Raw genomic sequence first — 14,575 nt, 5'->3', positions numbered from 1 at the left:
GCCACCACACAGACCATTACTTCAAAATTCAGGTACCAAATTAATGTGTATTTTTAAAAAGACTGTACCAATTCTCCAATCACTTCTAGCTATGGCTATTTAGATGGAGGACAGCAACAGTGGGAAAGAAACATCTATTTCAAGTTGGTGATTCCTTAAATTAGTAAGATTACAAATAATCTTCCCAACTACTGGTCTTTCAAATGTCTTGGTGGTTGCTAGATGAAGGCTGGTCTGTCAGCATTATTCATGCACATTGGCTTTAGACGGTGGAATTGCTTTGGATTTATATCAGAATAACAAAAGATCAAAATTCATTGCTGTCAATGGAGAGTTTTAATGTCCACACGTTTTGGACCAGGGAAAGTGGGTAAAATGCTGGTCAGTACTACCAGAACTGTAACTTTGACAGTTCGTTAAACTTGGACAGCAAAACATATAGAAAAATGTAACATTTTTCTGCACATTAATGTCCACCGCTACCAATGAATCTAACAAGAAAGTGAACCCCCAACGTATCACACAGCATAGCATTCCCATAGCAATTAAAAGCATGCAGGTTGTGACAATAACAACATCTTTATCAGGACAGGTCAGAAGATTGGCACTCCTGGAGCTTGTTCTGACGCAAATATTTGGCTTCCCGCAGCCCCTGTTGTCTCTCCCCGCTGATATAACCCCTCACAGCTGGAAATGGGGCATTTTGGCCCGGGTGTCCTGCCACACGCAGCCTGCCGTGGACGATCTGATTCAGCTCCCTCATGCCGCGTAGCTCTCCTCAGCAATCAACGTGACCGGCATCGCACCAAGCTCAACGTAGGGACAGTTTTTTTACCAAAAAAAAATCAGTGTTTGAGCCCCCCCCTTTCCTTGGGGGCGCCTGCCCACAGCCCCACAGCCCCCCTCCGCACCACGACGGCAGGCGCAGGTAAGCGCTGCGTGCCAAACCAGGCACCACCGCGACACCTTCCCCTTTATTTTTCGTTTTATTTATTTATTTTTTTCGCACTTACTGAGCGCCGCCACGGTGCCGGCCTCCAGCAACAGGCAGTCCCGGCGGCTGCGCGCCTCCAGCAGGGCGCTCGGCCCCGGCTCCTGCTTCCAGAGCAGCCGCAGCCCTTTGCTCAGCGCCATGGGGGCTCGGCGCACGGCGGAGAGCTGCCGCTCCCGGGATCGCCCTTCCTTCCCCTCCCCACCCGCGGTCCCTCGGAAACTTTTCGAGAGTCAACTTTGTCCCTCCGGCTGCCGGCAGCTCCTCCTCCTCCTCCCCGGGGACAGGTAGGAGCCGCCGGGGCGGGGAGGACGAGCCGGGCGGAGCGGAGCGGCCGGGCCTGCCCCGCCATGGCGCTGAGGCGCTCCCCGCCCGCCCGTCGCCTCAGAAACGCCCCCTGGCAGCAGGGCTTGGGGGGCCGCAAGGCGCCCTTGTCCCCTTTGGTGTGATCAACCATCAAAAACAGTGCCCCTTCGTGTAAAAATACTCCATTTTTTTTCGTTAGTTTCGCAGGATTCCTGTCACGAATCCACGCCGAGACCGCCGAGGATGAAGTGTTTGCAGGGCTCAGGGCTTGCGGAGTTCAGCCATAAGGAACAGATCGAGGAGGTTAGGCACACACACATGCAAGGACGTGCGGATGGGAGGCGATCCGATGTGCTTTCCATCAGAAAGAGTAATCCTGTTTATACATGGATGAAACAAGCGTGGTGAGTGAGAGCACGCAGCTTGCCCCAAGTCTGGGGGTCTCCGAGGATGTAAGAGTGCAAATTAATCACACACAATTTTAAACAGAAGAGAGATGGCTTTCTTACAGCTGACTTACGGAAAAATCACACCGGGAATCTCTTTACATCTTTCCCTGTGAACCCTTTTCATAAAGTGCTTACTTTCGATGAAATGCTGAAAGAATCGCTCAAATAACCAGAGCTGCCAAAGACAGCTGCATCATATGATTTTAAAAAGTTGCCCTGGATCATTCACTTCTGTGTTTAAAAATAACAACAAGTCTCTTTTGATGTTTCTTTTGCCCTTGAGGAATGATTCTTCATCATCCTCTAAACTCCATTATGAAAGCAAACCATCACTTTGAGGGCACTGGCATGTCACTCTTGCCCATGTTGGTAATTCATTTGCAGTTTTGTTAGTAGTGCTTTTTGCAGCAACTCACGAGAACACATCATTCTCCTAGTTAAGTTAATTTTCTTCACAGAGGCGTGTAGAATGCTGTGTTTGGGATTTTTTATGAAGTTGGTGATGATAACATATGAAAACATACGGATGTTTTTCGTTGTTGCAGAGCACTGATTGCACGGTCAAGGATCTTTCAGCTTCTCATGCTGCCCTGCCAGCGAGGAGGCTGGGAGTGCACAAAGAGCTTGCTGGAAGGATACACAAGTGGGACAGGGAATCCAGAATAACCAGAGGGATGGCCCACACCATGTGGTGTCACGTTTAACAATAAAAGCTGGGGTAAAGAAGGGGGTGAACATTCAGAGTGATGGCGTTTGTCTTCCCAAGAAACCATGACACGATGAGCCCTGCTTTCCTGGAGAACTGAACACCTGCCTGTCAATGGAAAGGAGCAAATGAATTCCTTGTTTTTCTTTGCTTGTACACCACAGCTTTTGCTTTACCTCGTGAACTGTCTTTATCTCAAGCCACAAGTTCTCACACTTTTTACCTTTCTCATTCAAGAGAATGAGAAAGGTGGGAGACCACATCCCAGCTGGGGAGGGAGAGAGCAGCTGGGTGGTGCTTAGCTGCCTGCTGTGGTTAAACCACAACAACACATAATTAAGGATTATTAATAAAAAAGCATACTGTCAGAGTTGTTGAACAAAATACTAGAAGTGAAAGAACTGGTGCACCCTGGATAATATTGTTTTCAGTACCTCAATTGTATGTGAGGAAATGAAGATGTGAGAGGAAAACTCAGATGAAGGTGGAAAAATGGACACCCTTAGCAGCATGAGTGACAAAGCTCATTAACAGAATCCTTTTCAACCTGCTATGATCAGACCTTTTTGGAGGGTTCTGGGTACAAAACATCCAAAGTACAGAAAGATGTGTTTTTAAAGGAGTGATGCCACAATTACTGAAAAAGCAGTAAGTCAGTTAATTAGATATCTCACAGGTCAGTTGCCTTAGAAACATCACAGAATGGCTGAGGCTGGAAGGGACCTCTGGTGCCCACCTAATCCAACGCCCCTGTTCAAGCAGGGTCACCAAGAGCAGGTTGCCTAGGAACATGTCTTTTTTTTTTTTTTTTGAAGACCTCCAAGGACAGTGAGGGGCTTGACTGATATACAAAGGGGACATGCAAAGGTTTTCTTTGCTGTGTTTTATAGCAGACAAAATCTTTTCATCTAACCAAACCAACCGTCATTCAACACAAAAATCCATATTTACGTGAAAATATTGAGATTAATGGCTCACCATTTAGGTGATGTTTGGAGCTGAGCTGTCTTTTGCCGTGGAGCTTTTGTATGTGACTAACATAGAAACTGATTAATCGCTGAGCTGAGGAGTCCCCCAGGTGAAATCATTCTCTTTCCCAGAACAGCTGTTTTCACATGGGCCATAAACCTTTATCAACTCCTTGGCATTTTTTTCATTTCATCTTCCTTTCTTAGTGAACTTTTTCTTTCCTTTAATCATTTGCTCTGATGGTTTCGTCGCATCAGTTTCTTTGACCCTCTTCACATTCTCATCTTTTTTTTTTTTTTTTGAAATCACTTTTCTACCTCTGAGCATCCACAGATATTTTGCATCATTATCTGTCTGAATGTTCTCATAGACGATTGCCTCTCAGTATTTACCTGATGTCTCTGCTGCCTCTAGCTGACAGAAGCAACAGGTCAGTGGGCTAACTCAACTGTTCTGCATGCAGGGAAAAGCAGGAGTGTTTGAAGAGTAGATTATCTCTTGACAGCAGTAACACTCCTTTGCTTTCCTGTTTTCCTTCCAACTCCGTTTGCAAGTCGTGTATCTGCAGGAGAGGGAGGGAAATCCTTCTATCTATCTCCCTATCAGACAGGGAGGAATTTTTAAGATCTCTTGTTTGCTGACCGCAGTTATGTGAAAGGCAAATCAAACTAAATTGCAGCACTGATATGTTAGAAGGGTAGCCTCTGTGGTAGGATAGTGTTCAGCTGATAAAATTTCCTTCCTGTTAACTCACCTGTGGCAAAGCGTGTTGAATATAATATATTCACTGTATTTATACAGATTTTTAAGCCCAGTTCTTTGCTGTAATTAGAAATTCAGATGTTACCCCAGCTGCTATGGACAGCTGTGATTTCTGAACACTCCCATCTTCTTCTAAGTCATTACTCATTTCGCTCTTATTTTCAGTCCCTTCACCTCCCCAGCTCCTTGTTTACCTCTGAAACACGCTATGCATTTAATGACTTCCACTCCTAGGTCCTTATGGAAATGGATGTTTACGAGGCCTGGATAACCACCTTAATGACAAGGAGTCCTGCGTGCTGGTTAGCAGGTGGCTTTGAACATCGGTCCAGAGACACAGATCGTGTACGTCGGTCAGAAGGGCACAGAAGGGGAACAGCAGAGGTGTTAAAAATCAGAGTGGGGCAGAACCAGGGAGAGCTGGCTGTGTTATGCCCAGCTGTCTGCTAGGGTGCCTGGAAGAGCCGTGTGTGCTCCATATTTTAGGCTTTGGGGCATGGAACAGATGAATGTCCATGAACCCATTTGTCTTTATGAGCTATTGAGTGATCTATGCAAACAGGGGGACTCTTGTGCAAAAAATGCTGAAATACAGTGGAAACCAACAAAAATCAGTGTGGAAAAAGAAGCAATGGTAATTCTTTTTAAAGCTCTGAAACCAAATATCAGAGATTATTTGTGAGGGCATTTCCTGGAGATTTACAGCCACCTGACATGTGGTCACAAATGGCCTTAGTGGTCACAAATTCCTCAGGAAATGTGTGCGCCTGCAAGGTCATGGAAAATATTTTGGGTTTTGCCTTTTTCCGAGAAACTTGTGACTACACAGAGCAAAGAAGAAATAGGGGAAATATCTCAGCCTAGCTTTTCCTGCATGACATCAAAAACAACAAGTTAGCATTGCTAGTATGCAAAGCCTTTTATTGTTTTCACATTTTCTGGTTGATACTGGAGTGAGTTATTTGAAGCTGAATTTGCCACAGAGAAGAATTTGGAGGCTGAAGCGCTCCAGTGTTGCTCTGAATGTAGCTGTGGGTTTTTTTGTCACCTCTTACGTTCCCAGTGAAATTGAGGGAAGAGGTTTCTGTTCTCGTTGGTTACGCTTGTCTTGCCTGTGTAAAGAACTTTGTGTGCAAAGACATCTGGTACTTTGTTACAGAAACAGTTTGATGTGCTTGGAGCTAGGTCACCGTTTCTCAGCAAAGTCAACAACATCTCCTTTAAAATAACTCTGGGGAGTGTAGGAAGCACACACGATAAATTAGCATGCTTTATTTGTCTGTTTAGAAGCTGACAAGGAACATTTGACCTTGCCAGGAGCGTAAGAGGAGTGATGCAGAGACACTTTCTGCACTTAAGACAGCAGCAGTATTTTCTACATGCCCCTCGTTTACAGCCTTTCACAACAAGGATCCCTTACTCCTCGCTACTGTAATCTGTGATCCTTACAGCAGGAAAAAGAAACTTAATACTAATATTTTTGTATCGGTGTTACCCTTTAACCAATTATTTGGAAGGGAGAGGGGTGGGTTAATAAAGCAGACCTGCTCTTCCAGTTCAGCAGAGCACTTAAACATATGCCTAGCTTTAACTAGGTGAGTAGACTAAATCTCACAGCACCTTTCTTGGGTGAGACTCGCCAAATGAACAAACATCGTGGGTTCAGCTGCTGAAGGTGGTGGACTGGGAGCCAACTGGCTTTAGACTCAGCCTCCCCGGCCGCAGGCTGTCCTGGATGGGCAGAAGGCTGGGCTGTGAATTCAGGCTCTGAACTTGTACCAGCAGTGGCCGAGGGATGCTCTGGTGGAGTGCTGACCCTTTGTAAAGGCTGCTAATGAAAAAGCTGTGCGTGAAGTGTTGGTGGGAGGTCAGAGGAATTTCTCACCTCCTCTTCCACTTGCAGTTTAACTGTGTGCGCTAAGCCAGAGCTCTAGTGAAGCAGGCGCTGCATTTGCACAGACCAGCCTTTTCCTAAGGCACTATTTTCAGTAACAGCAGCTGTTTTAAAGCTTAAAGTTCTTCATCCCAAAACTATGTGCAGATGAGCAGCATTAGGCAGGCGGCATTTTTCAGGCAGTAATAGTGACCAGACACCCAGATAGAAATGTTGTTCTTTCTTCCAGACTGACATGCCTGTGATTAGTTGTAGGTACTCCTCTCTCATGTTCAAAGGACTAGGAAGCCACAAAGTTTTCCACAGCTTCTTGCCTAGACTTCTGGAACTCCTTATAGGAAAACCAAGATGCTTGGTAAAAGAGAAAGTTCAGATTTAAAGTGAACTGCTCAATATCTATGCGGACAGAGATGTCACTTGTAAGTTGGCACTTTTTTCTGGTGAGCAAAAGGTCTTTTTTATCTTCTGACAAATTGTGCACACTTCTGTTGAACGTGAACAGCGATAGCGGATTTGTGATTACCCATATCAAGGTGTATAGTTTTGATAAGGCATAATAGGCCCTCCTCTTGACCGTGAGCCAACTATGAAGAAAATTTCAGAAAGATGCAATCGCAGACTGCCTGGTGTGGCGTTTCTCTAGTATATGGCACACACTGGTGTTTCGGAGTACAGGAGGAGACAAAATGCTGGCCCAATGCAGCAAAGTCATGCCTAAATTAAATCCTAAATAAGAATTGAGCTTTTCTATTAATTTTCCATATTTGTAAGAAGGAAGAGTAGAGATTTCCTAGTGGTTTAAAATCCGTGACTTTCACTGTCTGTTGAGGTGTTACAGCTAGCCAGACAAGCAGGTGAATACAAGGATAGAAAAGGCACAGATACAACTAGAAGCTGACTATGATACAGAAGATTAATGTACATGTAAATAATTAAAAAGAGCAGAAAACAAGCTTGTATATTATTATTTTTTTTTAGATAACCACGTCATACCAAATTGGAAAAGTTGAGGAGAAAATAAAGCCAGTCAAGTCACAGCAGGGTTTCATATACGCAGGGATGATTTTCATGACACAGTATGTGATTTCTTGAGAAAATGTTAGCTTCTGCTCCCTTTCACTGAGATTAATATGTAAATGAATAACGTTGACACAAGAGTGTCAATCCATGAGTTGTTCCATGGGGCAATGCACAGACTACACATCAGAAAAGAGGAGTATAAAGAACAGATGGGTCCTCCAATGAGGCACTTAAAAACGAGGGTTGGGAAGAGAGGGCAAGGGCAACAGAGCTTCCATGCTCAATATGTGATTCTAATTAGCGATAATTTATTTAAAGCTTATTTACAGTCTGCCCTCAGTGCAATTGGACATTTGAGGGAGCACATATTTGAAGAATTTCAATGTATAAGCATTAGTGAGAGTTGCTTGAACACTTGTGAGGATAATGGAGCACTTTAACTGCATATATTTTCACTGCTTACTAGTTACATTTGTAGCATTTTCCAATAGGACAAAAAATTCAGATTTGCTCAAATATTTAGGAAAAAAAAGGGGTGGGGAGGAAGGAGAAGAGAATGGTCTGTTTGGAGAGCACCGCTTTTATGCGATCAAATCGTGACATCAGTAGGTTTTTAGAAGCTAAGCGCTTACCTTGTGAGACATGGATTTGTACCAAGAGTGCAGGAGATTGCTGCTTTCCAGAAGAATTAGTAACCCACTTCGGAGAATGCAAGGCAGAAAAGTGTACTGCTGTTCTTTGACTCATACTTCCTCTTGTGTGGATGAATATATTATCAGCACTTTTACTTCTTCTGCGCTTTTCTTCAGAAAGGTCTCCGAGGTCTTTCTTTAAAACTGCTTTAAACAGAGCATGTGGCAGCAGTGATCTGTGCCAGGAGCATGGCAGAACACAGCCGCTATCTAGCAGCCAGTACCACCACCCTGCAACCACTGACAAAAGGAGCCTCCTATCTCTGTGATTAGGGTAATTTTTCCCAAATCTTACATATAATCCAGAAACCCAATTCTCATTCCTAAGGTTGATGGGAAACATTCCTGACGTGCAAGGTTCAGGAGTTTTTTTGCTGCTTATTCCTTATAATACAGGATTTCTAGACAGTGCCTTTGATAATGGACCTGGATCTGGTTGTATACCAGATATTAGCCACACAGAAAAATGCCATGTATTCAGTCACCCTCACAAAACAACCCAAACTGTCCTGTGCTTGCAGCTTCTCTCTCCTATTATCACATTGTGTCAACATTTTTTTCCATTTTAGTTGTTTCCAGTACAACATATGTGGTGCTTTTAAGTTCAAGTTAAGCCTGTTCCTCTCATTTCATTCTATAAACAGATGCTGTGTGGTATTTATGTCTCATGATTTAGAGAGCCCTGCCCATTAATTTTCAGATTTGGGATGAGTTTCAGACCAGAGAGTTAGGGGAGCAAGAGGCAGTGTAATAACACATTAATGTGAAGGAAGAAGAACATTTTCATTTACCTGAAAGACTAAGTTTTTTTTTTTTTTTTTTTTTTTTCCCAAATATTTTCTGTAAATTTCTGTAAGGCTTGTAAAAATGGCATTGGGCAATAAATCTCAAGTGTCCCTCTTCTTGTCAGCAGCTGTATGACAAACTGACTTAGACTGAGGAGTCTGAAGTGACAGTGAACGTGAGCCAGTTCAAACCAGCAACCTCAATGGGGTTCCTCAGTACAACACCAGCTGTAAACTGGAGAAGTGCTAGGCTGTGTAGGAGAAGGAGCAGTCTGGATAAGGAGCCGAGATCCTTCACAGCCCTGCAGTTTATTTGCATCTACATTGTGAGTGCAGAGTGAGTAGCATTGCTTTTCCTCAAAGGGAAGGAGTTCTCCAGGAAGATCTGCTGCTTCTGTCAGCACTGCTGTGAAGGGGGGCTGGCTAAATAGCACAGCGCGTGTGAGTGAGGGGAATGGACCAGAAGAGAGAAGTGCTGAGGAAATACCATGGTTTAGAGTTATTTGAACAACTGTTTTGGTATGCTGTATTATTCCTAATGCACCAGTTAAATCCACGGACTGTGGTACAAGTGAGCAGAGAGGCTTTCATTTGGCTTGCTTGTCAGTATTTGTTTTTTGACAACGTGAGCTGTTTGTTTAGGTGTGCCGTTCTGCTCCAGTAAAAAAGATTTTGCATTGCTTTTGTAGAAAGATTTGCTTGTACTTCTAACCCTTGCTGTGGCTGCTGTTAACATACAAAGCATAAGGGGAGTTTGAGGTTGGCTAAGGACAGTCCATTCCTACCCCAGAGTGCACAAGGCTTGGATTGCACTGTCTGTAGTCCTCCTGCAATCCCTGCTGGTGTGAGGACTGCTCACAGCACACATGGCAGAAGTGTTTACCCCACTTAGGTGGGTAGGCTAGTCTTGGGCTCCCTGACCTTGCTGATTGAAAGCTGCAGGAATTACAGCTAAACTAATATCAAGGCTGTTATCCTGCATTTACTCCAGGGAATGGGGCTCAAAAATTGCAGGGCAGAAGGGGGGTGAGAAACCATTGTTCCCTGAGATCTGCGCTCTGTTCCCAGGATAGTTGCTGGCTTTTGGTCCCAGCCACTGTTCAGGACTTCCCGATACTCCAGGTGGGAAGGGGTGAGCACAGCACCTGGGCAGGCCAGAATAATCCCAGCAGGATGATTAGAGCAAGGGAGAGTGGAAAGGGGACTTGTGAGTGTGGCTGGAAAAGCTTCCCACTCCTTCCACTGCCATTACCCTTGCTCTTCGTTGCTAGCCCTCCCTTCTCCCTGCTTTGTGCTCTGCTGCTTTCTGTCCAGTCGCTCCCCTGGTCTTTACTTTCTGTTAGTAGTGATCCTGGTGCATGGGGGGAGAGGCATCTTGGCCATCCCTGCGATTGCTGCCTGTGGTTTTTAAAAAGAACAACAGCTTTCATGTGCTTTTCTTTCAGAGTAGCTTTCTCTGCATATTTTTTGGTAGGAGTTCAGCTGAATTCTCTCTTTACTCCTTCCAGAAATTGGAAATAAACTTCGTCTGAGCCTGGAGATTTACTGCAAGCTACACAGAAGGGCCAGGACTGGTGCAGAGCTTTTCCACATGGAAAGACTGAGGCAGAGAGCTCATAGTGCGCCCAAATAAAAGCAGAGATGCTCCATGAGCCTAAAATGCCTCCTAAATGATAAGGTAACTAAAGCTTGGTTCAGTCCTAGCAGCTGCTGCTCAGAAGGCTGACCTGGCCAGCAGCCACCTCACACAGCTGCTGTTACAGGGCGCAGAGCAGAGCCCAAAGGCTTTGGAAGGTCTTTGGCTGCACGTGGGGCAGCTCAGGTGCCTCTGCATCCTGGGGCTGAGGGAAAGCAGACAGAGGTGACACACGTCCGCCTTGGCTTTCCCCATACCAGAGAAAGGTTTATTACTAATCACTTTTATTACAGACACTAACACTAGATAATTACAAAATGAATGCAGTAGCTCATTCAGAGAGGAGGGGTGCCAGACAGCAACTACAAGCGCAGCTTTTCTGAACTCTTCTGGGAACCGTTCTTGACCCTTGATCCCCTCTGAAACCAGTGCAGCCCTTGCAGGTTGCCCTTTTCTCATGCTGGATTTGCACCACGTTAGAATAGCAGCCACACAGCCCTGCTGGAGATTTACTTTGCACCATAGCATTCTTTAGCTAGCAACTTCCTTTTACTGAGTGTGGATTTGGTTTACATTTTGGGAGACTTTCATGAATGCTTTTTTTTTTTTTTTTTTTTTTTTTTTTTAATCCCCTCCTCTTCTCCTTTCTGCCAAGAGTGAAGGCTGTGTTTATAAGCAGCAGCTAGCCTGGCACTAGTTCTTACTAGAAAAGTTTACCTATTGCCAAGTAAACATAAGCACATTCAAGCTGGGGAAGAAGCTTTCTATTCCTACCTTCTTCCCAAAGGTTTGCCTCAGATAAAAAAGTCCTTGCTGTACGTTTGGTAGGTGCATTTGGGGAACAGCCAGGAAAGTGTCGCTATTTAAACAGGGAAGACAAACGCAGAGCTTCCTTCCTTCTCATCTTTCTTCGTAGGCACGATGAATCCTGAGCGATGCAGTTCTGTGGAGCAGGATCAGAGGGAAACTCCTGGGGAAGGGTCAAGCTCCACAGCTCCCCCCAACAGCAAGTTGCGTGGTTTGTATTTTGCTACTACAGTGCATCAGATGCTATATTTAACTTCTTACTTCTCTTCCAGCTGTTTAGTTTTTAAACAAAATCTGAGCTTAGAAATACTAGTCAGCTGCTCACAAATGAATCATCAGTTAGAAAGCTGTCCCTGACCCCCGTACAGCCCTCACTTCTGAGGTGCCTTCCCCTTTGGCAATAGTTTAACTTGGTGAATCATTGAGTTATTGGATGCACCAAATTTGATGAGATCCCGGGTCTGTCTTGGAAAGAATTTCATTAAAAATAGTAAAATACATGTAGATGAACAGGGGATAAACAGGGGGTCTTGTTCTGGGCTTCTGAAGGTCTGTGCTTCCAGCATGTCGTTAGAAATTATAGTGGCAGATAAAAAAAAAGTGGGTGGGGGGAGGAGGGTTCTCATATAGACATTTCAAGGGACTTTGAGAAATGCCAGTAAATATTTCAGGTTCCTAGTACAGTAGTGACTGTGGGTATTATGATAAGGAACCTTAAGGCTAACTAAAGCCCTCAAGACAGCCGCACAGAATGGTGAGAACGTGCTAACAATGACATCTTTCTGCCCTATGAGACACAGGATCTCAGTGATGTTAGCGAAGTGAATCTAGTGCAATTTACATTAGGCATGCAAGAAATTTTCACAAGTCCAGAAAGGGCTAGATGAGCAGACAATGCACAAGGATCACATGGGAGCAGGGAGGTACTCTTCCCCCAAAAAAGGATTAAGCAAAGAGGAACCAGAACAAAGGGATGCATTTTACTTACCTTTTTCAGCTCATAGATAGTTCACCTCTTCTTAATTCTATCTAGATTTACAAACATTACAAAGAGTTCGTGATTTGTTGAGCTAGGCTTGAAACAGAAATATTTTAATCATAAATCATTTTAACCTGATTATTTTTCTAGGGTAATTCATAGTCCTAGGAGACCTTTATTGCTCTCTACAACTACCTGAAATTGTCAGCCTCTTCTTGCAGATACCCAGTGGTAGCACTAGAGGGAATGGCCTCAAGTTGTGCCAGGGGAGGTTCAGGTTGGAAATTAGAAGACATTTCCTCTCAGAAAGAGCAGTCAGGCACTGGGATGGGTTGCCCAGGGAGGTGGTGGAGTCACCGTCCCTGGGGGTGTTCAAGGAAAGGTTGGACATGGTGCTTAGGGACATGGTTTAGTGGGTGATATTGGTGGTAGGGGGATGGTTGGACCAGATGATCTTGAAGGTCTTTTCCAACCTTAATGACTCCACGATTCTAAGATGCCACCACTCTATTATACAAAGGGCTATAGAGTGCAACATTGAGTACCTTAACTACCCTTGAGTACCTTAAGTAACCTAGTTATCTTGATGTGATCACAAATCTGAAAGCCTGATACTTAGCTTCTGCATTAGAAGTACCAGGATGTGTTTAACATCCCGTTTCATCCACAAATGTAACATTTTTTTTGAACAGACTGATCTTCTACTATAATTGATTACAAATGAAAGGCTACCCCCTCAACTTATAAAGGTCCCCTTTTCAGTCCTTTTATCCTCTCCTTTAGCACAGAAAGAATAAGAGCATGCTCTTGACAGCCCCTATCATGTAAACTCCAGTCTGCTGCCTTGCTATTTTCGAGGTGCCTGTGGGTGACCAACTTCATTAGTCACCGAGGCATCATATAATTGCAGCTGGATGTGGGTGGACACGGTGACAGGCAATTTAAGAGGTACTTTCTGCCTGTGTCAGAAACTTTATCCTTACAAGCCACCAGGAGCTCTGGAGTTAGACATCAGCTGAAGGGGTAGAGAGGGTGAGGAGGTGCCCCAGGCACCTTTCTGTCCCAGGATACTTTTGGTTTTGGTAACAGGCCACGCTCCTCCTTCCCCGCACCAAGTGCCATGTATATACACACAGCATTTCTGTTGTCACCCCTCTGTGTACACAACCCACCTTCTCCACAGTTCCAGAACCAGGGACACCCCTTTCTTTTTTATCCCAACATCTTAAGCACACCCCTTCTATGTAGTGCAACACAACAAAATTTTCCTAAGAAATGTATCATGGCTGAAAGTGCATCAGGACTCCAAAGCATAGTTATTTCTGGCAGCACCCGTACAGCTAAAAGGTAACTTAACCATTGCCCCATCTCTCACTGCTTCTGGCCTGCCTTTGGGAGAATCTTTTCAGGAATCCCTAAAAAGGATGTCAGAACCCTAAAACAGACTATTTATTTATTTTACTCCAGAGTCACAGTCTCTGCCTGTCCAAGTGCTTCAGGCAATGCTTTTCCACTGCTGTGGCCAACCCTCTTCTGAGCTGCCTGATGACAAGTACTCTCTTCCATAGCCCTCCTTCCCTTTTACCAATTCTGCTACGTGGTCAAAGACCCTGCCTGGTTACTAGCCCATTTGGCAGCTCTGCTTTCCACGTTGATGCCTTTCTTTGCCACACTCACTGCACAGCCTTGTCAGCCCGCTGGGACTGCTCAGCCTCCTTACCTAGCACGAGCACTGCACCTCACTGCATACGTGCACAGACACATTGCGTGTCCTCTGTTCCTCTGGGCCAGTGCCTTGGGGGCAGGATCAAAACTGAAAAGTAACCCAAACGTAGTACTTAAAAGTCTCCACAATCTGTCTATGATAGTTTAAGAAAACATGACCAATTAGGAAAGATTAAAATGCCCAGAAATAAAAAGTAAGTAAACACATTGCTTATCTTTATGAAACAAATAAATTACATCAGCTTAAATTCAGTACACCAAGGATGCTAGAACAATACTTAAACAATTGATGTGCAAACAGCCATAGGATAAAAACATTAGGGAAAAAAAAAGGCTAATCTGAGTTTGTTGAGAGGAATCAATGTAAACAGTCAAATTCCTCAGACTAATCTTCCAGTCAAACTAAAAGCAGGGAATATAGAAGTACAATACAGGAGGGTTTTAGTACTAATTTTGAGAGATTTCTCACATTCAAGTGATATAAGAAATTTAAAAGAACATATTCTAAACATGATGGCTACCAGGTAGGCATAAAACAAGCTTAAAATGGACTTACTGACTTACTTGGAATATAATTATTAATAAACTTATCTAAAGCTAAAAAAAAAAATATCTCAGGTTGGTCTGGGTTGAAGAGAGAGACAGAACTGAGTATCATAAACTGGAAACATGGCTGGGAGTTATGTTTCATTTGTTTTAATGCACTAAGCTCTGTTGTATTTGAACGCTGTATGGAAGTCACCCAGCCAGGCAGCAGTGTAGCAGAGCAACACAGGAGTTAATACCATAAAGTGATGAGATGGCAGAAGGTGAGAACTACAGTCCTCACTCTGGAATGTAATAACAGTGCTTGC

The 14,575-nt window shown here is 44.2% G+C and overlaps 1 protein-coding gene and 1 long non-coding RNA gene across 11 annotated transcripts in view; one reads left to right on the top strand and one right to left on the bottom strand.

The window, feature by feature from the left end:
* Positions 1-7,859, bottom strand: part of SYNJ2 (synaptojanin 2) — a 70,926-nt gene extending 63,067 nt beyond the window's left edge. For 3 of the 4 annotated variants that reach the window (XM_068677186.1, XM_068677189.1, XM_068677190.1), the window contains exon 1: positions 1,014-1,148. In XM_068677186.1, coding sequence (XP_068533287.1) covers positions 1,014-1,134 — 121 coding nt within the window. In that variant the 5' untranslated portion in view covers positions 1,135-1,148. Of the gene's footprint in view, positions 1-1,013; positions 1,149-7,729 lie in introns of those variants that run through there. The other variant, XM_068677188.1, reaches the window with a different exon arrangement.
* Positions 541-13,595, top strand: LOC137854137 (uncharacterized). Of its 7 annotated transcripts, none has more exons than XR_011094980.1 (6): positions 1,137-1,278; positions 1,497-6,517; positions 8,703-8,900; positions 10,083-10,252; positions 11,127-11,228; positions 13,464-13,595. It is a non-coding gene; the product is annotated as an uncharacterized lncRNA (long non-coding RNA). The 7 variants fall into 7 exon arrangements; XR_011094978.1 differs by lacking the exon at positions 13,464-13,595 and having other exon boundaries at positions 1,497-1,701; positions 2,292-6,517; positions 11,127-11,255; XR_011094975.1 differs by lacking the exons at positions 1,137-1,278; positions 13,464-13,595 and adding an exon at positions 541-928 and having other exon boundaries at positions 11,127-11,255.
* Positions 13,596-14,575: the final 980 nt, after the last annotated feature.

The sequence above is a fragment of the Anas acuta genome, chromosome 3 (assembly GCF_963932015.1).
Source record: "Anas acuta chromosome 3, bAnaAcu1.1, whole genome shotgun sequence".
In the NCBI taxonomy this organism is placed as follows: domain Eukaryota; kingdom Metazoa; phylum Chordata; class Aves; order Anseriformes; family Anatidae; genus Anas; species Anas acuta.
The sequence above is the reverse complement of the archived record's forward strand: the minus strand, read 5'-3'. Positions and strand labels throughout refer to the sequence as shown.